Source organism: Uloborus diversus, chromosome 4, assembly GCF_026930045.1.
Source record: "Uloborus diversus isolate 005 chromosome 4, Udiv.v.3.1, whole genome shotgun sequence".
Taxonomy (NCBI): domain Eukaryota; kingdom Metazoa; phylum Arthropoda; class Arachnida; order Araneae; family Uloboridae; genus Uloborus; species Uloborus diversus.
Window position 1 is genome coordinate 19,929,562 of NC_072734.1, and position 23,244 is coordinate 19,952,805.

The following is a 23,244-nucleotide window of genomic DNA, read 5'->3' on the forward strand; positions in this document are numbered from 1 at the left end:
TACACGTCCTTTGTCGCCCCCCCCCCCCCACCTGGAAAAAATGGAAATAGCGTGCTTGGGGGAGCGAAGAATTAAAACTATGTTATATGCACAAATTTAAATTATTAAATTATAAATAGTTGAAAGAAATTATGAAAATTTGAAATTTTGATTCCTCAGTTCTGCATAATTTAAGTTAATATTAATTAGGATGAATCAAAATCTAATACACATATACATATGTATGTATATATGTATAAATGAATGCATTATAAGTGAATCTATGGAAAAATTTGTTCTAAAAATGCAATTCACTCAAAAAATTAAATGGCATTTTGGGAAACCCTTACTAGTTGGGGGGGGGGGGGCTCTGGGCAAGTGCCCCAAATCCCCTCCCCCAGTAAATCTGCCCCTGGCCGTTTTTTTTTCACGGTACCCTCCCCTCCCCGCCAAAAAAGAAAAAAAAAACACTCTCCTAAAAATTTCAATGGCGCAGTCTGCGCCATGATCCTCCCTTCCTCCCCCCTTTAGCTGGGCACCCCTAGTTATTAACACATAATTAAATAAAAACACATAAAATACCTAACGAAAATTGTTTATTGCATTTCCAAACTAGTTTCCCTCATCACTGAAAGTTTAATGACTCGAACGAGCTCACAAATATTTATCAACGACTCGTTTTCTCTGGGTAAAGACCCTTCCAAAGCCTTGGGGTTCGGTTCGGAGCTAGTTCTGCAGAAAAATGCGCCGAAAGCAGGAATCGAAACCGTTCCGCGGAGCAGCAGTTGCGCCACCTGTCGGCGCGGAGGAGAGCGGCTTTTAATCCTTCCCGGATGTTGAAGGACGAACACATGGGCCGATGGGGATTGCGGTATCGTGCGGCGGCGGAAGGTTGAGATTCCACGGCAAGAAGAAAGAGCAGTGGTCCAGGTGAGATGACAATTATGTTTTTAACCCCTTGAAACAGTGGTTCCCAACCTTTTTTATGGCTTTTCCCACAAAGCGGGTAATATATTATCAATTACCCCCCCCCCCCCCAAAAAAAAAAACTTTTATTCTGAAAGTAAATTACCTATAAATTACCTACCATTTAAATTACGAAAACAAATAATAATTTTAATCATTCATATGAGACAACACCTGTTTCTCAGCAGCTTGTTACAAAATCAAGTAGTCGTCCGTCAGACAGCTGATATTATGACGATGCTTCGGTGTAACGATTTGTTTATTATTGTTTCGGCCAGTGTGCATCGTAAGTCAAGCTCCAAGTTTATCTTTTTATATCGATCACTAATTATTATCGATTAAGTAGATTTGATACACATGCTTTTTAATAATTTTGTTTCTGACCGAACAATCTCCCATTCCTGGTACTTATTTTAACCCTTAGAAAATCCCTTTGGGGTAGTACCTCCAAGTTAGAACCGCTTTCTTAAAGCATAGGTTCTCAATCTGGGGAGCGTAGAAGAATTTGAAGGGAGACCTGGGGGTATTCAAAGTATAGTAAATGTAAAACAATGATTTATACACTGATGTGGTCATATGTGAATATTAAATAAGTGTCAGCCCTCTCCTTTAGTGTTGTGAAAATGCATAATCGGAGGGGGGGGGGGAACCGTGCTCGTTAACTTCCACCTAGATACTAAATACCTAAAAAATGATTTTTTTTTTTTTTATAGTTCTTTGTTTTTTCGATTTCATATGTTATAGTAGTAATATGTTCAAAATGAAGTTTTGTGCAGTAATGTAAATTATATCTGGATTTTTGCTTATAAAGTAGTTTTAGCGATTCCAATCGGCTATTTTCTACTGTACTGTTTTTATTACATACGTGCGGGGGAGGGGAGCGTGACCTCATGTCAGTGTTCGAGGGGGGAGGCAGAGCCCTTTGAACCCCTGCATTAAATCAGTTTGATTTCTTCCACTTTTTTCGAAAAAAAAGGGGGTTTTTTTTGACAAATATTTTTATAGGTACAGTGTAAGTTTTTTTCTGCAATTTCAGTAGGAAGTGAATGAATGGAGGGGGTTGAAAGTAATAAAAAAATATCATACAAATTTTAAACTCTTTCATTGCATTTTTGTTTTAATTTCAAATATTAAAATCAAACTGTCATACTTAAAAGCATAAGAATTGCTAAAAATTCAGTTTGCGATACGAATTTGTACATTACCCTTTTCACACCAAAAACTTCGTTACACACACACACACACAAAATACTCAAGAAAAATGCTGCATAGTTGTGCCACCTATGGTAAACAAATTTAGTGATAATCTAGTCGATCTACTTTAGAACGGAACTCAGACGGGTATTCGAAATAAAATAACTCGCGGTGCAAGAACGCTCCGCCCCGCGTGAGGCACGGGCATGTGCGAATTTGGCGGTAACGTCCGCACGTGTCAAACATAGTGAATACGTTAAATGGTTAATAAGAAAATTGTGTCGAGTAATTCATGAATGAGTGTTTGCTTAGAAACGTGTCAAGTTTTGTGGAAGGTGTTGACAAAACTAATCGTGAGGGACGGTACTTTGAAAAATATTACAATTAAAGTCTTTAATTTAGGATATTTTTAATTTAAATTAGAAAACCCTACTCCTAGGGGCGGATAAAAGGGCAATGTCATTAGGGTCCCCGTCTAAACCGTCGACAATTTAATCCATCCACATTTTCTTCAAATATCTCAAGAATAAAATGTAAACGGTTGAAGTAATCCTTTTTTCAACTAATTAATCATTTAAAAAAGTAAATACTTGAAATGCTACTTCCTTTCATTGCTTACACGTTTATGCTCTATTAGGTGCCTTATTAATGCATCCAAGTTATTTCAGAAACTTATGGTATCCACAACCCAAAATACTTCATCATGCCTCCCCCCCTAGTGGCGTAGATATGGGTGATCCCCCCCTCCCCCTCGAAACGTTGGTTCAAAAAAAAGTAATCTGAAAAACCCCAAAACTTTTTTCCTAGAGAGAAAAAAGTAGACTCTCCATGCTAAATTTCACTTCTCCTCGCCCCCCCCCCCCCCCCCTTTCCCATTCCAACCCAATCGAAGATCGTCTAAAATTTGTTTTCAGGACATCAATGTCAAAATAAAAACCGAGGGTAGGCTCCCGAGCCCCCTATTATCATCAAAGTTCGCCTGAAATTGTGGAACGCATTTTCGAAAAATTGCTTAGTCACACTAGATATAAACGAATGTTAGGAAAAAATGTGGTGGGGGTGTTTTTGAAAGAAGTTATGCACTGATGATGCTCCTGGAACATCGATTACAAACTTTGTATTTACAATACAAGACAAACCTGCCCATTTCTGGTTGGAGGTCCATAACTAGTCATTTACCCTTCATGTTTATTGATTGACAAATGTTTGTAACCGTGGGCAGGTAAGTGGTAGTACCTGCGGAAAAGAATTCTAGATATTTGAAGAAACGCGCTTTTTGAATGGGGCTCTTTCCTTCAGTCAAAAGTCACAGAAAATACTTTCATTTTCCCAACAATTATTTTTTAATTTTTTAAAATGTCCAATCTTTCAAACAAGGCGTGGTCTTTATGACGTCACAAATGATGTCCTTTGGCGTATTTTTCACTACGTTTCCACGTTTGTTAACCAAGAAGCTAATTAAAAATTGCTTATACGCATGCTATCAACCATATCGTTGCCAGTATACGTGAGTAAAGATGCGAATTGAATATTGTGCTCTTCTGAATAGTAACAGTAAATGGCATTTCATCATTTAGTCAAATTATTTAAAAAATGGTCAGACCCTTTGCTTTTAAGCATGCTCTTTCAGAAAAAAATACTTCTAAAATTTTGGAAACGACCCCATTAATAATAATAAGAAAGTTTTGGAAGTTTTTTTTTTTTTTTTTTTTTTTTTTACGGAAATCAAATACGGAAGCTTGCGCAATAAAGCTTACGTAGAATATATAACAAAATTGTTAATAAATTGATTAAAATGAGAAATTTGCAGTTACAGCCCTTTACTGGCCCACGGCAGTGTGGGTATACGTTGAATATAAGGTCACTTTAGCGCGCTACAGGAGATTCAGAACTGCTGAATAATTTTATTTGCATTAAAATGAAATGCGTGGTTAGAACTCCAAACTACGCATTTAAAACTGAGAATTGCTGTTCAAATTGAAATGAAAAACCACTCCATTTCGAAGTTCTAAAAACCGTCATATGCAAGAAAATAAAGCTATAATTCATATATATTTTATCGCTAGTCAGAACTTCCATTTTCGGATCAGGAAACTAAAACAAATTGTGACGGTTAAGACTTTGTTTCAATTAGTAACAAAATTAATCTCAGATCGATTTCATATTTGTTTTCAGGAAGCATTTATCCTTCCTTGTAGAAGTGATCTAGACAGAAGGAAACGTGAAGTCAAGAGTTAAAGTCAACTTTTACGGTTGTTTATTGGCAGTCTGTTATTGAATATGCAATTCTAAAAAGAAAACTGTTTAGATAAAAAATTTAATTTGCTTTGGTAAGATAATGTAAAGACAAATGTAATGTCGATGTTGACACTGTGTGACCTAAAAATAACCGAATTTTTTAGTAATAGAATAAAATATGCATGGTAATATATTTTGAAGCTAATATTTATTCAAAATACGATTATTTAACTCATCGTAAAATGTTTCTTTCATTGCAGTTTTCCGTTTCGGAAACACAAAATAGATTTGTGTCCTCGATCATCCTCCGTATTCGCCTGATGTATCCATGTGACTGTTTTCTTTTGATTCTCAACGGTATTTATCTTAAACCGAAAAAAAAAGATAATTTGTTCAATAAACATAAAATACCCAAGAAAACTGGAGCAGAAAAAATTGAACTTGAAAAGTATTGGCATGATTCCCTCGAATATTGAACCAATACTATAGTCCACCTCAGGATTGTCGATATCGTCTTCGGACGAATTTAATTCAAAACGATTGAAGACAAGAGACACAAGGGCTCCTAAAATCAAGCATTGTCGAAATAAGTTTTTTCTCGTGAAGCAACGCTATTTGTTTACATTTTGCGAGCGAAGTGTTAAAAATGTTTTGCAGTTTGCTAAATGCTAACATTGTGAGGCGGTAAACTTAATTGAGAAAAAGTTAACTATCCTTTCTTCCTGCATACTGTTGACTAGAATATTGAATATTGTTGTAGTTCTACCCTATTTCTAGTCCCCCCCCCCCCCGCAATAAGATGTTGATTCAAATTTGTAAATTATAACTTTACATTGTACCATACCGATAGTAGGGGCACATATTTCAGATTACTATAAATAGTTAAAAATCATTGACTACATTTTTGTTTTAAATATAGAGGAATGGGGAGCATATGTGAACTTTTTTTCATTATTTAAAAAAAAAAATATATTATCACTTTCTCTGTTCAAAAATGACCCCATGATTGAATAGTCTTATTTTTGTGTCATAAAATGTTTTGATATATTTGTAAAAAAAAAATTCCATATGGTATTTTTAAAAAACTTGTCTTCAACTGTTCATATGTGCCCCTACAGGGACGCGATCAAAAAATGCAGGACAACATCATATTTCGAAGAAAAACATTTTAATATGAAACTAAATACAGTAAAATCTGTCTACAACGATACTGTTGGAACCTAAAAAAAAATCGTAATAGACAGGTTATCGTTATAGACAGTTTGATTATTCATGCTGACATTTTGCTGGTGCCAAAAAAAAAAAAAAATAAAAATAAATATTGTTATAGACAGGTTTTCGTTATAGACAGTATCGTTATACACAGGTTTCACTGTACATACGTATATACCAGTTTCATTGAAGAGTTTGTCACATATACTGCGTCGGTTGTAATCGGACAGTAAATGTGTCACTAAGAAAATATTTTTTCCCAAATATATAACTCTGCTCATTGTCAAATTTTAAAACTCTCGTAGCGTGTTCTGATTACTGGATAGACACGAAAAAAACTTATAAGAATACAGAGTACAAAGGGTATTTTATTATTTAAAGACAATTATTATACGTTGCTTTTAAGCGTTATAGAGTATTATTTACAAGATACAAAAACAATAAGATACAAAGCAATAGTGTTATTTATTTTGAAATGATTTTAAACTTCAGTTTTTAATTAAATGAAAATATTTTGTCCTTTTATTTCCTGCAACTATTATACAACACTGAATTGTTGGCCCTATTTAATAACAAATTTTTTTTGTAAAATAATAAATGAGAACAACAAATAAATAGTTAATAAAGTTACAAACATATAATAGAAAAATCATAATTATAAACATTTATAAATTTTTCAACACTTATCCTGCACTATGGGAACTGTTCACATGTGGCCCAAGATGTTGTGTTCACAAATGCCTCATCATCTACTCTAGAACTAACTCGCAAAGGTAAAGAATTCTTAGTCTAATAAAATAATTCAAACACTGTCATAAATTTACTTGAATATTGGACTACTTTGTAATAATTCTTCTATTTTCAATCTTCTTGCCTTAAAAAATCGATTCTTTAAATCACAATATTTTTTTAAACTCAAAACTCGCATAAATGTCGGGGTTCGGCTATTTTTAAGTTCCTTGGATCACCGGGAAATATTAATTGAAATTAAACTTTTTGCTTGTGTAATATCATGGTCAAGAGACAACTTTTATGTTCCGCGCCGAATCTTATTTCCAAATTTCAATTTTTCGCTCTGCCCTATATTGTGGAAGCGTTAAAAATCTGATTACTATAACGTTATTTCCTCTATAGTCAATTACTACACAAAAGTAAAAAATTTAAATTACGTACAATTAAGCATTGCAAAACCCGCTACATTCAGGTCTAGTTGACTGCTAGGCAAAGGGTAGTAATTCTCTTAAATTTGATTCCAATTATTTGGTTGGAATAAATATGCTTCTGTCTCAATATCAACCTTTTCGTCAAGTTATTTTTCATCAATGTGAAACAAATTTGTGAACTGTTTTGGATTTGTTTAATGCTAAAATGCATTTGACCTAAGATTGTTTGCATTTAATTCTATACATATCTGTAATTTATGTCCTAAGGACATATTGGGGACACATGTACCTAAGGGCCATTCATTAATTACGTAAGGATGATTTTGGCAATTCTCCCCCCCCCCCCCGCTTCCCCATCTAAGGGAACATAAGATTTTTCAAACCCCTGCCCCCAGTGGCGTAGCTAGACCCGACTTTCGGGGGGGGGTTACTTGTTATATATATATATATATATTTATATATATATATATGTATAATCGCTTGGAATTTTTTCCTTTTCTTTTTTTTTCTTTCTCTTCTCTCTTCTTTTTCTCTTTTTTTTTTGAGACTAACTTTTCGGGGGGGGGGGGGGGGGGGGGGGGGGTTTGTCCCCAAACCCCCCCCCCTTAGCTACGCCCCTGCCTGCCCCCAATTCTTACTAAGACTCAATTTCGTTTTTCAAAATAACGAATCTTGCAGCGCTGGAATCGTTGTTAAATTCGCTATTATTAAATTAAACGTTTTTGTGCAAAGAAATATTTACTAAAAAGTTGTAATTTAGATTATTTTTTCGACGTTTTTTTATGTGATACGATACTAATTAAAAATAAAACATGACCATACATAGTGCGGTTTTTGCTTATATTTTACACTTTTCTATCTTTGTAAAACAACTAAAAAACAGCTCATTCTAATACGTTTTTTACCTTCTAGGCGCAAATGAAATATGATCTCTGCCGAGCCACTTGTGACCGCGCGATTTCTAACATAACATATCGTCTTGGAAAATATTACGTAAGAAAGGGTTTGCCCCCCCCCCCCCAATGTAAGGGTATGTAGAGATTTTTCCAACCCCCTCGGGACCCTTACGTAGTTGATGAATGCCCCATACAAGTTATATTATTAAAGACCCTATTAACCCCTTCAGACCTGGTGTCCGGACATACAATTTAAACAGCTGCTAATCATTTAATAATTAAATTACCTGATTTTTTTTGTAGTTGATTCTTTACACTCTGCTTATTATAATCTGTGAAATAATTTTTCGTTTTGGGATGGGCAACACTGACAAAAAGGATTGGGAGAGAGAGAGCGGCTCATTTTTCTAACCATGGATTCTCGTCCGAAAACCGAGGTTTTTTTCCTGATTTTTTTTTAAATATATAATTTTTAATTAATCGTTTCAAACGCTTATGTTTTATTACTGTTTAAACAACATTTTATAATGAAGTTTGTTTGGTATTTTATCGTTTTCTTATATGAAATATTAATTTCAAAAATATAAGTCCGCAATATTGGACGTGACATATCTCTTTTAATTTTTCTCCTACAAATCTGAAATTTTGTTTATAGGATACCCTTTACCATAGTATACTGTGTACCAAATATAAACATTTTTGGTCAAGTATTTCATAATTCCGGCTGAAGGGGTTAACTTACTCACTATTGAATGCTAACTCTACGGATTCTACAACGCATTTAATTTTCAAAATTTTATTTTACTACTCCCACAGCACAATGTTAATTCATCATCATTTTCAGAGCGTTCATTATGATCACCTGTGTAATTTTCGAAATCTCTACTAGAAAACGCTTCCCTTGGAAAAATAGATATTTTAATTTTATTAAATTTTCTAAAGAAAAGTTTGAAGACTATTGCTTTAATTTTAGTAATATTGTATTTCGAATACGTAAAACCAAATCTTTCATTATTTACAAACTAAAACTTTTCACTTTGTGTATTGAAAGATAAAAATAGTTTTCTCTTTTTTATGGGATAATAAACAATCGTAATATTTGTTCAATCTGTAAAAGCTAAGAAAACTGCATTCCATTCCGATTTATCAGTTTTGAACAATTAGATAAAAATCTGATCATTCATTTCGCCACAGGTAAAAGATTAGTTTATCATTTAGTTTTTCTTAACCTAAGTTATCAGATGATGGGAGTGTTTTAACCTACGGGTTGAAGATGTAATTGTAGGTGATGTGAGACCCCCCTCCCACATCCCCTACATGATATTCAATTAGAGAACTCAGAATTATTCATGTTAATAATTTTAACTATTCGAGAGAAAAAAAACCTACTGTGAATATTTCTACGGGGCAGTTTTTCATTTTTTAAATAATTTATTCATAAATGTATAGCATCCCGTGAGAGAAGCCCATTATCACGGATAGAGCGCCATGCGAATTAAGCGAAGGTTGTGTGTTCGATTCTCATGAGTCAGAAAATCTCGCTTTTGAATGACCTTTTTTTCCTCCGCAGAACTATGATCTAAATTTTCATGAATATATCATCTAACGAGATGATGACATCACATGACTTCCTTTTACTCCAATTTAATGTCATTTCCTCACGACTGGCAATTTTAATGTGATTCAATTGTTTACTCTCTAAATATCACCAACAGTGGCCAAATTGAAACCAAATTTAAAATTTAAAAAAAATCGTTAAATTTGTCGCCAAGTTGGCGACAAAACTTGGCGACCAAAATACTGGCGATATATCGCCAAGTGTCCGACAAATTATAACACAACTTGAGTTAATATCGAAATTAACAATGATTTCCCCTCAAAAAGGGGGCAAAACCCCCCTTAGGAACATCCGAATGCAACCAAAAGGGAAGGTGCACAACTAGACCCCACTAGGAGTCTACGTACCAAATTTCAACTTTCTAGGACATACCGTTTTTGAGTTATGCGAGATACATACACACACATACGGACGTCACGAGAAATTTCGTTGTAATTAACCCGGGGGGTCGTCAAAATGGATATTTCGGGTGTCTGTACGTTCCTAGGCATATATCCACGTGTGATCGGGTCGAAAAAAAAACTCAACATTCATTTGGGGGTGAGAAAAATGGAAATTAAGGCTGATTTCTGAGTGAAATTTTTTTCGCGAATACAATACTTCCTTTTTTGAAAAAGGAAGTAAAAAGAAAAAAAAATAGAAGTCAAGAGAAAATAATTTTCAGAAGCACAAAATGCAAGTATATGCTTGCTATTCTTACCGATGGATGGAAGGATTGCTATAAAACAGAGCAGCTTCGTCTCTTTATTTAGATTGTTGATGAAAACTACCAATTCTTTTTTAAATTTAAGTACAAAAACGCAATTGTAGGACACCTTTAATGGCGTTAGGGTGAGGGGTGGTGTTCAATATACTCCTCCGGAAAATTTTAGATTTCCGTTATTCTTATTTTTCTCACCAAGCCAATAATTGTTCGCATTACGCAAATGGGATTTTCTCACGTGAGGTGAGGACAAGGGAGTTGGGGAGTAGGTGTTTTAACAAATGGGCTCTTTGAAGCCTTCGCGGTTCGGAAGTCAACTTATCAGAGCAATACTATACGTGTTTCTTTTATATTCAGAAGTGCACGAAAGATTTGTATTACTGTACAAAAAATAGAGTTAGGGCAGGAGAGATGCTAGACACCCATTGGTCGTGTCATTCGTAAAACATTTCAATGACGTTTGACAGGCTTTTGTCGTTATTTTAGAATTGTTGGTGAATTTATTAGAAAATCGCATCCACTTGTAATTCTTACTTATTGGACAAATAAGTGTTTTACGTTTTATGTCGAACTTGCTTATTTTTCATCATCTCCCGGCTGCTATGTTTGGTTAAAATGAAGCTCAGCAAGAAATATAACAATTTTGCCCAATGGCAAATTCTGATATATGTTGTCATAGCATTTAAAAACATGCTGTTCAAAAGCTGGCCAAAATTGTGGGAATGAATTGCAGAATTTTGCATAAATATACTTGCTGGCTAACATGGCTTGCCTTAAATTTTTCAAATGCGACGGTATCAATCTCGACTCCGACACTTAGCCGTTCTTGAGGTCGCCTGTGTTTTTCCAATCTTATATTTGTCGCATTTTAAGCCTGCATAACGCGCTCTTTTGGATTCGCAAAAGAAATTAACTTGCTAGTTTAATTTTTAACCCCGGACGCAAAAAAATGCAAGTTTGATGTGTTTGTCATTGACATCGTGGCTTTTAAACGAATAAACCGATTTTGATCTTTTTTTTTTTTTTTTTTTTTTTGAAAAGTTGGGTGGTTTTACTTAAAAATATTGATGCCAATCGAAAGCACCAATTTTCTGCTTTTAATGGAATTCGTTTGGAAGTTACGTAAAACTGAAATAATAGCCTTTTCTTAGGAAATTTTAAATAAAATTATATGCCTTTATTTGAGCAATTCGTAATGATTTTATTGTTGGTAGACAAGGAGAGAAAGATCAATATTAAAAAAATATAATAATAAAATTATCTGTTTCCAATTTCTATTTGTGAGCAAATAAAATTTGATTTTAGTAAGCAAAATTTTTAAAACTACGTTCAATTTTCCCTTTTGATTCAACTTTTGTTACTTGCAAAACTTAAAAGTTTTGTTTATATTTTCTTTACCGTGTTCCCTTGTTGTACAAAAATTTTAACAAGCAGTGGAACCTCGTTTATTCGGCCCCCGGATTTCCGGTTTGTCCGGATCAAATTTGTAGAGTTAAAAGAAATTTAAGTTCACTTATGTAATAATTCTGAGTTATGATAACAAGAACGGAATTTTGAATGCGCCAAATATTCGTTCTTTATTTTGATTAAATGTAAGACTTCTGCATAGGTTGTGCAACAAATAAAAGCATTCTAAAAAACAATATGGCGTATTTGGAGTGTCAGTTCTACATCACTGCAGCTGAACTATTAGTGATAAAGTGTTTGCTAGTAAGAATCCTATGCAATTCTGTTACAAAGCATAATTTTTGCTGTAATAAAAGATAAGTTGTCTTATTTAAGAGTATACTTCGCTTAGTATCCATATTACCCGAATTATCTGGGTTTTCGTTCAGCCGCATTGCCTTTGGACTCAGTTAGTTCGAATAAACGAGGTTGTACTGTATTTAAATTCTTTGTTCTGAACAGAGAATTTTTTTTACTATGAAGTCGATCCTCAAATTCGAGGTCTTTATCGGTTTTTTTTTTCAATTTAATATTAGTTCTTATGCAAAAAAAAAAAAAAAATTGACCTTCTGAACAAAAGCTAGGAGAATTAAATCCTACTTGTTGAGCAAAAAATATCGAAAGATGCTCAATTATTCCAAAAACTCTGATGTAATTTGATATGCCATTATTCCGGGGATTATTTCAAATGCATTGTTTGCTTTGTTTCGACAGTGTGATGCAATCTAAAGATGAAACATTTCGTGGATCGCCGGCCGATTTCCATGAATCGTGACAGAATCCTTTTTTCCCCAGGAAAGAACCTTTTTCAGTTGACCGAGACGGATTTCAAATAAGCTACAGTGACACTAGATTTTTCGAGAAATTTTCATTTTATCTCTAGTTTCAAAATAGATTTCCAGCTCATTTTTTTCTAAAGTACATATTTTGCAGTTGAAGGTGATTTTTGACGAGTCACTGGCAATGGTTTCGTTAGTCATGGTTTCCGGTCAGTTTCAGAGAAAAGGAAAAGGTGAAAATCGATAAACTAGCAACGCAGAAATTGCACTGCGCGGTTTAAAAAAAAGACCTGTGACCCTCTTCTCCCAATCAATTCTAATTTGAATTCTGAAACTTTGAATTCAAATTATGTTTTTCGCAATCACGAGTTGCGACAGGACCCTACTCATTAGAGTTATTGTTTCTAGAAACGGCTCCCCTCCCCCCCTCCTAAGGATGTCCCTAATCCTGGGTGGTTACGTGTGTATAGTAGAGTGTGTGTAGGCTTACGTGTGTGCACGTAGGCGTATGTATGTGTGTAAAGGCGCGCGCGCGTGTGTGTGTGTATTATGAGCATGCGTGTGTAGGACATGGACGCCACCACTCAGCAGAAGTGGATTTCGGGGAACAGTGCTCAGGACCAGAGGAGCCGCGCCGCCGCCGATTGGCGGTGATGCTGCAGAGGCCCCTGGTCCAAGCTGAAATAGGAACCACAACATCAAGGACTGTCAAGTGAGAACAATAAGCAATCGTGATTGCTCAACAAAAGAATGCAATAAGCGATCGTGATTGTTCCAAAAAAAAAAAGCCTTCAAAATATTTCTGACATAATCCTTGCCGATCTTATGTAAAATGACTCCCTGAATCCAAATAAGACCGCCATTTTCCCTCGTCACGCCCCACTTTTTGGAAATGGCGCCCCTTAATTTTCTTCAATTTTACACCGTTTCATAGCTTTTATATGGAGGGAAAGGGAGATATGGCTATATGAGCCATAAAGGGGATGACTATATGAGCCCCGGGTGTCACCCGTCTGGGGGGGAGGAGGTGACACCCAGAATGATATTGCAAGTTTCTGAAAAATATGAAGCTAAAATGCATTTTTAAGACTGCAAATATGAAAAGTTTTCGGAGGGAAGCCCCCCCGAACCCTCCTCTTTTTCACCTCACATCATGGAGTGCATACTATGCTCAGGATTCGGTTTATGTTGTCAGTACTTGGCCTGAAAATTGAATGAATTTCATGCTTACATATAATAACTTTTTTTTGCGTTTGTTTGAGGGGGGGGGGGTGACACTCCAAATTACCACCCCGGGTGTCACCCATGCTATGTACGCCACTGATTTAAGTATGACAAAAGTCACAAGCGAGGTTATGTGTGCTTTTCGCACCGCTGCATACAAGTAGTGTAATCACTACATAAGGTTTAAGCGACCACCTTCCACAATATTTTCGTGGTAGAAAAACCACTTTGAATTATCTATTTCGGAATTTCAAGAGCTCAAATAGTCGGTCTGGCAAGGCCGTCCCGAACTTGTACTCTTGAGAGGGCGGAAATTCGCAATTTACCTAAAGAACTCCAAATTTCGCGGAGTAATAAATTTTGCCGAATGATGCCAGTTATGCGGAAACGTCAGTAAAAATTGCAGAGTGATGAAATTTTTGGAAGGTCACAGTGACCTCTCGTGACCTCTCATCGCCCCCCCCCCCGGCTTTTGGGGCAATTTTTTCGACGTATAGGTCTTTTAAATACAGATTAAGACAATATTTGGTAGCTTGAGTGGAAGTGAGCGCCGGGCGCCTGCCCTTGCGTATAGCACTAACATCTTAATACTGTGTTGAAATAAACGTACCGGAAATTAGCAGCATGATTTTTTTTTTTTTTTTTTGAAGGAAGGAAGCTAACTGCTTGCTGAAATGAGAAAGCTCGCGCGACGAGATTTCATACCAGCCAAGAGGTTCGAGTTGTTCCTGTTTATTGGCTTACCCTCTGGGGTGCTCTCTTCCCGACCATTAACCCACTTGTTACGACCTTCAGTTGCTGAGTGAGCTTAGGACTCGTTCAATTTTGAAATATGTATAAGTGCTTCAGAAATCAAATACAGTGTGAAACGTTCTTCACTGGGCATGTGGATAGATTATTGCTTTTAAAAAACGAGCTGATGTGTGCATCACATGACTTCCTTTTACTCCAATTTAATGTCCATTACTGGCAATTTTAATGTGATTCAGTAGTTTACTCTCTAAATATCACTAACAGTGGCCAAATTGAAACAGATTTTTTTAAAAAGATCGCTAAATCTGTCGCCAAGTTGGCGACAAAACGTGGCGACCAAAAGACTGGCGATATATCGCCAAGTGTCCGACAAATTATAACACCACTTGAGTTTACATCGAAATTAACAATGATTTCCCCCTAAATAGGTGCAAAAGACCCCTTTAGAAACACCCGAATGCAGCCAAAAGGGGAGGTGCACAACTAGATCCCTCTAGGAGTCTACGTACCGAATTTCAATTTTCTAGGACATGCCGTTCTTGAGTTATGCGACATACATGCGCACATCCGCACCTACAGACTTCACGAGAAAATTCGTTGTAATTAACTCGGGAATCGTCATTATGGATATTTCGTGTGTCTACACGTTCTTAGGCACTTATCCACGTCTGGTCGAGTCGAAAACAAAATTCAATATTCATTCGTGGGTGAGTAAAGGGGAAATTAAGATCGATTTTCGTTTGAAATTTTTTTGCGAATACAATACTTCCTTTAGTAAAAGGAAGTAAAAAATAAATGACGAGTTGTCCTGTAATTTCTGTCACACGAAGGGTATGCTTCAGCTCAAGTTTCTCATTAAATTTTTTTTCTCTTGTACATTTAGGTAACCATCCATATTGTATGAAGATAATATAACAAAGCACTACGTAAAATATTATCTTTTGCAATAGATTTTCTATGACTCTTTTTTCTGCTACACCTTTAAATATTAAAACCACTAATCTGCGAATTACACTTTCAACAGAAAGGCTTTTTTTGAAAGAAGATATTAGTATTGGCCTTACAATACAGCTATTTTTAAAGAAAAATATATGAAAATAATGTTTGAAAATAGAACAAGATTTGAGACTTCATGTTCCATCATTTGAATTGGTTTCGTAGACAAAAATAAAATTGTATTAATCTGAACAAACTGAATTATTTCTTTCGTTACGGTGTGATAAATTGGAATTTGATGAATTAATCAGATCTTCTGTCGAGATTAAATCGAAGATGAATTTTTAGCATTTGATAATCAACAAAAATAGGACTTATATAAATAAAAAAGAACTGCACAAAACAGTTTGAGTTTAAGTCGAGAAATGTAAAAATCTTCAGTGACTTTGTTACAGAATGCTAATTATTTCATAAATGTTTTTTTTAAAGAGCCCATGTACCGCAACCCACTTGGCGCCTGTAAAATGGACGACCTTGGGTGCATTTAGGTTGAAGAATATTTAGTTGGATCCTTCTCCCCCCCCCCCCGGGACCCTTCTCCCCCAACCCCGGAAATTAAGATTCCAATCGAAGAAAAACGATTCCTGAGCAAGTATCCACCCCCTCCCGAAAAAAAAATCATCTTTGGTTCCCCGCTGCAAGTGATAGTAAAGCCCCCCCCCCCGGCACTCAGTACAGTCTTGAACCAGGTCAAGTTTGTTGTTTAAAGGCTCATAAATACCTCATGTGGGCAAACACATTAACACCAATCATCTCTCATGTAAAACTCATTACTTTCTACAGTTCATAATTAGTGCAAATGTGGACATTTTTTAACTATGGTAAACGTTATCAGTTTTCTTTCATTGTTATGAGAATTTGTTAGTGTCTTGCCTGTACTCTGCTGTCATTGGCAAATTTGTGCTATTTTTAAAGTTGTTTTTCTTACTTTATGTAATTCAGTATTTTCCTTTGTTGTGTTTATAACGAGTCTATCACGCTTTGCTGAATAAAATATTTTTATAGGATCGACCCCGTTGTGTTAAATCGTTCAGAAGCCTCGGAGATACTCAATCGTGAATGTCAAAAACCAGGAACTTATCTACTTTATGAAGATGTCGAAAAGGAGAAGATATGTCTTGCCTTTAAGTAAGCGTTTTGTCTTTTTTTTTTTTTTTTTAAATTTGAGCATGCGTTTTAATCATAACAAAGGCAACGCAATAAATGCAAAAATTTGCCGCCAATTGTAGACACGTGTTTTGTGGTTTCAGGGAACCCCCTTTTTTTGATGCAGAAAAGTGTGAGCTTGGTGTAAATTCATCCGACAAAATATCAATTTTTTAAATTCTTTTCAAGTCTGAGTTCAGCCGAACCTGTCTATCTCGAATTTCACGGAACAGAAAAAAAGATACATAGATTTTGATAAAAGTTATAAAAATAAGCAATTTCTTTCAACGACTGTTGGTCAAAAATGTTAAGATTTTTACATTTTCCTCAATTGAAATAATTTAAGCGTTAGAAGGGCGTAAACCCAGAAAATAGAACAAAGTAACTGTTCTCAATGCCTCGAAAATAAAACTCAGGAAGTTTTTCCTTTATTCAACAATACAAACTCCTTCTCCCACTCCCCAGTTTTCGAATGGATGAAATTCCCAGAAAACTTGTTTCTAGTACATAAATTTTCCTTGGGCTACATGATTGCTGGTGATATCCTCATATAAATAGCCGATGATCGAGTAACCCGCGTGTTTCAACAATGAAACTCGCGCCACGTCATGATAATTTGATAATATGTTTTGGTAATATTTAACATTCAGGGAAAGGCTTTATTGTAACAAGGCTGAACTCGATCCTGTAACTTAACTGTTTTACTGGTAAGAATGTGTCATTTCAGCGGAATGAAGAAACGAAAAAGCGGTGAACTATGAACGCTATCCACTGGAGTTAAGGGTTAATCCACTGGAGTTAAGGGTTAATCCACTGGAGTTAAGGGTTAATCCACTGGAGTTAAGGGTTAATCCACTGGAGTTAAGGGTTGATCCACTGGAGTTGAGGGTTAATCCACTGGAGTTGGGGTTAATCCACTGGAGTTGAGGGTTAATCCACTGGAGTTGAGGGTTAATCCACTGGAGTTGAGGGTTAATCCACTGGAGTTGAGGGTCAACCCACTGGAGTTGAGGTTAAAAAATCAAATGTCAAACTATCACCAAACAGGCATTGACTTTGTTCAAATGTAGAAGAGTAAAAGCAATTTTCACCCGTCATACCTTGACGGGCGACTTTCTAGTATAAAAATAATGTTTTTTGTTTCCAAGTTATACTATTGTAACGGATTCGGTGCGACTTCCACTTTCTTGAAATGAAGACACAGTTCTTGATAAAAACACAGGAAATTTATTTACACTATGTACAGGAAAGATCTTCAACAACTGCTAAATTATTCATCAGCAATTAAGCAATTATCACACAACACCGTAAACTCAACGTTTACACACGTATTTACTTCCAAATACGAAAACAACACAGCGAAATGCCTCGCTATAAACAGAGCAAAAATCTTCTCAGTTCGAAATATCAATCGAAACTAACTCTTTATCCAGCGAACCGTTTATATAAACACCGAAAAGAAATCTCTCAAATATTCCACACGCTTCTGGAAAAAAAAAATAGACCGTTATCAAATTTTATCAATGAACAAAAAGGAAATAGGGGGGTCGTATCCTTTCGCCATATGTTAAGGGGTTGTATATTCATTGCGGGAAACTATTTACAGGTTACGTTACTACAATAATTACTATTTACAGGATTTGTAACATTGCCCCCTTCCTAAGGACTGCACGTCCCGGGCAGTACAATCCCCAGAAAGGGTGCCAAACTTCTATCACATGTTCACAAATACACACATTAAATAATAACCAATAATGCATAGGAAACACAATAATAACAAGAAATATTACTAAACATTAAAAGCAAAAAAAAATTATCTACAACTTTTATGTTATCAACCATGGTTGTTTAAGTAATACTCATGAACTATGGCCATAGTATGGGGCTAACCGATCATAATGTACAACCCTAGGTTTTGCATTAGGTGATTTTTGGATCCTCACTACGACGTCATTCAGTCGGTTAAGGACTTTGTAGGGTCCATCCCAATGCGACTGCAATTTGGGTGACAGACCTTTCCGTCGGATGGGATTCCATAACCAAACCTTGTCGCCTTCGTTGAATTCATGTCCAGTAGACCTTGTGTCGTATCTTGTCTTCATCTTCTCCGCCGCGATGTTGATTCGCTCTCGTGCGAAGTTATGAACGTCTTCCAACCGGGCCTGGAGATCCTGGATGTACTCCTCAGGCGATGCAGGCGCATCCGGAGGACGACCGAAGACGAGATCACAAGGTAGCCGAAGCTCTCGTCCGAAGAGCATCTGAGATGGGGCATATCCTGTAGTCTCGTGGACAGCACTGCGGTAGGCCAGCAGGAACAAAGGTAGCTTCTTGTCCCAATCCTGTTGATTTCTGGAGACCATAAGTGAGAGATTATTCAAGATTGTGCGGTTAAATCTCTCCACCATGCCGTCCGATTGTGGGTGTAGTGGTGTTGTCCTAGTTTTCTCAATTCCGAGAATTTGACATAGGCCCTTAAAAACAGCAGAGATGAAATTCCTCCCTTGGTCGGAATGAATCTGCAAAGGTGTTCCATATCTCGAGATCCAATGTTGGACTAGAGTCTCTGCTACGGTGGTAGCTTCTTGATCTGGAATGGGATACGCTTCGGGCCATTTCGTGAAATAGTCGATGGAAACAAGAACGTATTTGTTCCCATCAGCAGTTCTTGGTAGAGGACCCAGGATGTCGATCCCAATTCGTTCGAAAGGAGCCCCAACGTTGTACAGATGTAGCTTCCCTCTGCTTCTCTTCTTCGGTCCTTTACGAGCAGCACAGGCGTCACAAGAATGGCACCACTTCTCCACGTCATCCTTCGCCTTGCACCAGAAGAAGCGCTCCCGAACTTTATTAAGGGTTTTCAAGACACCAAAATGTCCTCCAGTCGCACTACTATGTATTTCTTTCAGAACATCTGAAATCCTTGATCGGGGAAGTAGTAACTGCCACCTAGACGTTTTGCCGTCATCAGATTCCCATTTTCGATACAGTACGCCGTTCCGTAAATGGAGTGAATTCCATAAAGCCCAGTATCTTTTTGTTGCAGGACTAAAGATGGAAACGTCCTGCCAGCTAGGTCGCCGACTGTCACTTTCCATGAACTCCAAAATTGGTTTTATGTCGGGGTCTTCAAGTTGATCTTTTCGAACTTGGTCGTCACTCCATGGATCAGGTTCTGATGATATTGGAGTCACTGTCACCTGATAGGCGGTAGGGCTAGTCGTTCCATACTGTTTCTCGATTCGGGAACAATAGTGGCAGTTCTCAGGACAGGGTCTCCTTGATAAAGCGTCAGCATTACCGTGAGATAACCCTTTTCGATGCTTGATCTCCATGTCATATTCCTGGAGCCGCTGTATCTATCTGGCCTTCCGGATTTTTGAAGTTCAAAAGCCAAGTTAATGAGGCATGATCTGTCCGAAGCAGAAATTTTCGGCCGTAGAGGTAATGATGGAAGTGTTCTACAGCTTTCACTATGGACAGTAACTCCTTTCTGGTGACGCAGTAATTTCGCTCCGACTTTGATAAGCATTTGCTCCAGTAAGCGATGACATGTTCATTTCCGTCAATTTCTTGGGATAAAACAGCTCCGATGCCCCCATTGCTCGCATCAGTGTCCAGGATGAAGGGTTTTTCAGGCTGAAGATAGGCGAGGATAGGCGTTGATGTTAAAGCCTCGTTCAGTCGTAGAAATGCATCTTCGCATTCTTTGGACCATTCAAACTTTTGCTTGATCTCCGTCAGCTTATGCAAAGGTCGTGCAATGTTGGAAAAACCCTTCACAAACTTCCTATAGTACGTGCAGAGCCCCAGGAAACTTCGCAGCTGATGGATGTTTTCGGGACGACTCCAACTCTTGACCGCAGATACCTTCTCTGGATCGGTTTGCACACCCTCAGAAGAGATGATGTGACCAAGATAGTTCACTTCCCGGCGGAACAAATTACATTTGGACGGGCTCAACTTCAGATTGGCTTCCTTAAGCCTTTGCAGCACCTTCCTAAGATTTGCCAGATGTTCTTCAAAGCTGCGTCCCACGATGATGATATCGTCTAAGTAGACCAGACAGGATTCGTAAGAGAGTCCTCTTAACACTGTCTCCATAAGACGCTCGAACGTAGCTGGTGCATTGCAGAGGCCGAAGGGCATCACTTTAAACTGCCATAAGCCTTGTCCAGTTGTAAACGCTGTCTTCTCTCGGTCATCAGGGTGTATCTCAACCTGCCAGTAGCCGCTCTTCAAGTCCAGGGTCGAAAACCACTTGTGTCCGGAAAGAGTGTCCAAGGTGTCGTCTATCCGTGGAAGAGGGTAACTGTCTTTCTTGGTGATTTCATTCAGCCGTCGGTAATCGACACAAAATCTGGTGGAGCCATCTTTCTTTCGGACAAAGACGATGGGAGAAGCCCAAGGACTCGATGAAGGTTCGATAACATCATTCTCCTTCATCTCTTTCAGGAGGGTCTCAACCTCTTCCTTCTTGGCGAACGGTAGTCGTCTTGGATGCTGTTTAATAGGGGGGTGTTCTCCAGTGTAGATCCGATGCTGCGTTAAATTCGTCCTGCCCACATCCTCCGATGTAGATGAAAACAGATGCTTGAAGTCGTCCACCAATTGTTCCGCAGCAGTTCTTTGATCTTTCGATAATGGCGCACTCCCAATTAACTTCGATGTCAAGGACTCAGAAGACACAGTTTCGGGGGAATTGATTCTTCTAATGATGCAGTTTACTGGAGTACAAGTTGCTAACACTTCACCTTTCCGAATATTCCTTGGCCTTTCACTCACGTTGGCGACTCTTACAGGAATTACATCCTTAGAAAGGTCCACAAGCGTAGATGCTACCAGCACTCCTTTTAGGTTATTGTTTAGGTTGGGGTATTCAACGAGTCCAAATCGAAAACTATTGCTTTCTTCAATGGAGCCAGGTATTAATGATTCTGACCTTGAGGGAATCGATAAATCTGTTTGGGCTATTATTTGATGAGCGGATTTTACATCACTTTCTGCGGGGAAAACGGCTATGTCTTCTCTTATCGAGTGCAGCTCATTAGTCTTGAAGTCGAGGTTGAAGTCATATTTCTTTAAAAAGTCCAATCCGAGAATGAAGGGGTCTGTGATAGCAGCAACGAATGCCGTATGATGGTAAGTGGCATTTCCAAACACAATTTCTAAGTTCACTTTACCCTCAATCTCGATCTTGTCACCTGTCACAGTTTGGAGGGTAACACAGGGCGGCGTCCATAGAATGTTGAGTCCAAATTGACGAGCCACATCTGTTCTAATGATTGTAACATTGGCTCCAGTGTCAATAATCAGTTCGCAGGGAAACCCGTTTACATATGCGTAAACAAACAGTCCATTACTGCCGCCACTCGTCGATGAAATCTGGAAAACTTTAGGATGGGGCTCATTCCACTTTGGCGACCTCTGCCCCGCGAGATTGCCATGACTTAGTTTTCCTGGACCTGAGAGGGAAAGGAGCTCTTCCCTCCGGTTTCTTGGCGAGCTTCACAGTTTCTTCGCAAGTGACCCTCGCCGCCACATTTCCAGCACTTAAGTAATTGTCCATTTTGGTCCTTGGGAGCCGAAGTCCTTTTGAGGATTCCTGCAATTTCTTTTATTTGCTTTTCCAGTTCAGCAAAGCGTGACGAAACCGGATCAGGCTCATCAGTTTTCACGCCGCGGATTGAATGACGATCCTTGCGGGTTGCTTGCTGGGCGGCCTCCAACTTCATCGCATACACAACAGCAGAGTTCAGGTCTTTGACATCCGCCATCCGTAGAGCTTTCTGGATTTCCGGATCTCGAACCCCGTCGATGTAGTAGTTGAGTGCCAGGTTGTCCCGAACATCCGCAGGACAGTCGCAAAAAGCAAGATGAGACAGTCTCTCGACGTCCGCCGCTAGCTCTTGCAGGGTTTCCCCGGTTTTCTGGAAACGGGACTTCAACTGGAGTCGGCTGAAATCTTTCTGGCACTTCTCACCGAAGCGAAGCTCCAACGCAGCTGTGAGGGCGGCGAAATCCAGGCGCTGGCTGTCCGGAAGGGTCTGAAGAATGTCCGCTGCGTCACCTCTCAGGGATGCTGCAAGATGGCAGGCCTTGGTAGCAGAGTCCCATCCGTTCGCTTCCGCCACTATCATGAATTGAGTTTTGTAAACCTGCCACGAAGTTTTCCCATCAAATGTGGCAAGTTTAATGGACGGTCGAGCAACCGATGTGGGAGCGCCAAACTGTACAGAACTGCTTTCCGCGGTCGCCAATCTCCTTTCCATGTTTTTAATTTTCTCATCCACATGATTTTCAACTGTTGCGATACGGTTTTCTACTGTTTCAAGTTTTTCATCAAAAGCATCAACTCGATGCTCTATCTCATTAAATTTATTTTCCATCACAGTCTTTACCGAAGTAAGGTCGTTTTTAATTTCCTCTTGGTTAGAAGCTAAATCATTTTTCAGTACCATTAAATCACTTTTCAATTGTTCTTGATTAGCCGCAATGTCATTTTTTAATTGTTCTTGATTTGTAGTAAAACTTGCAGTCAAATCACTTTTTAATTGTTCTTGATTAGCCGCCATATCATTTTTTAATTTTTCTTGATTAGCCGCCATATTTTCAGTCAAGTCGCTTTTCACAGCATTAATTGCTTCCAGAAGTTGTTTTAATTGGTCATCCATTGCGCGAGTAATCACCATAAAAACAAAGTCTATAAATTCAAACAGTTTTTATGAAAAAATGTCCAAAGTCACACTTACTCCAAGAAAGTCCAGAAGAAGCCCCACGTTGGGCGCCAAATTGTAACGGATTCGGTGCGACTTCCACTTTCTTGAAATGAAGACACAGTTCTTGATAAAAACACAGGAAATTTATTTACACTATGTACAGGAAAGATCTTCAACAACTGCTAAATTATTCATCAGCAATTAAGCAATTA

The 23,244-nt window shown here is 37.8% G+C and overlaps 1 protein-coding gene across 1 annotated transcript in view; it reads left to right on the forward strand.

Moving 5' to 3' along the window:
- Window positions 1-778: 778 nt before the first annotated feature.
- The window catches only part of LOC129220392 (uncharacterized), a 45,988-nt gene continuing 23,522 nt past the window's right edge, over window positions 779-23,244 (forward strand). Inside the window, exons 1-2 of the mRNA XM_054854806.1 lie at window positions 779-909; window positions 16,173-16,295. Of these exons, the coding sequence (XP_054710781.1) occupies window positions 839-909; window positions 16,173-16,295 (194 nt within the window). The 5' untranslated portion in view covers window positions 779-838. The remainder of the gene's footprint in view (window positions 910-16,172; window positions 16,296-23,244) is intronic.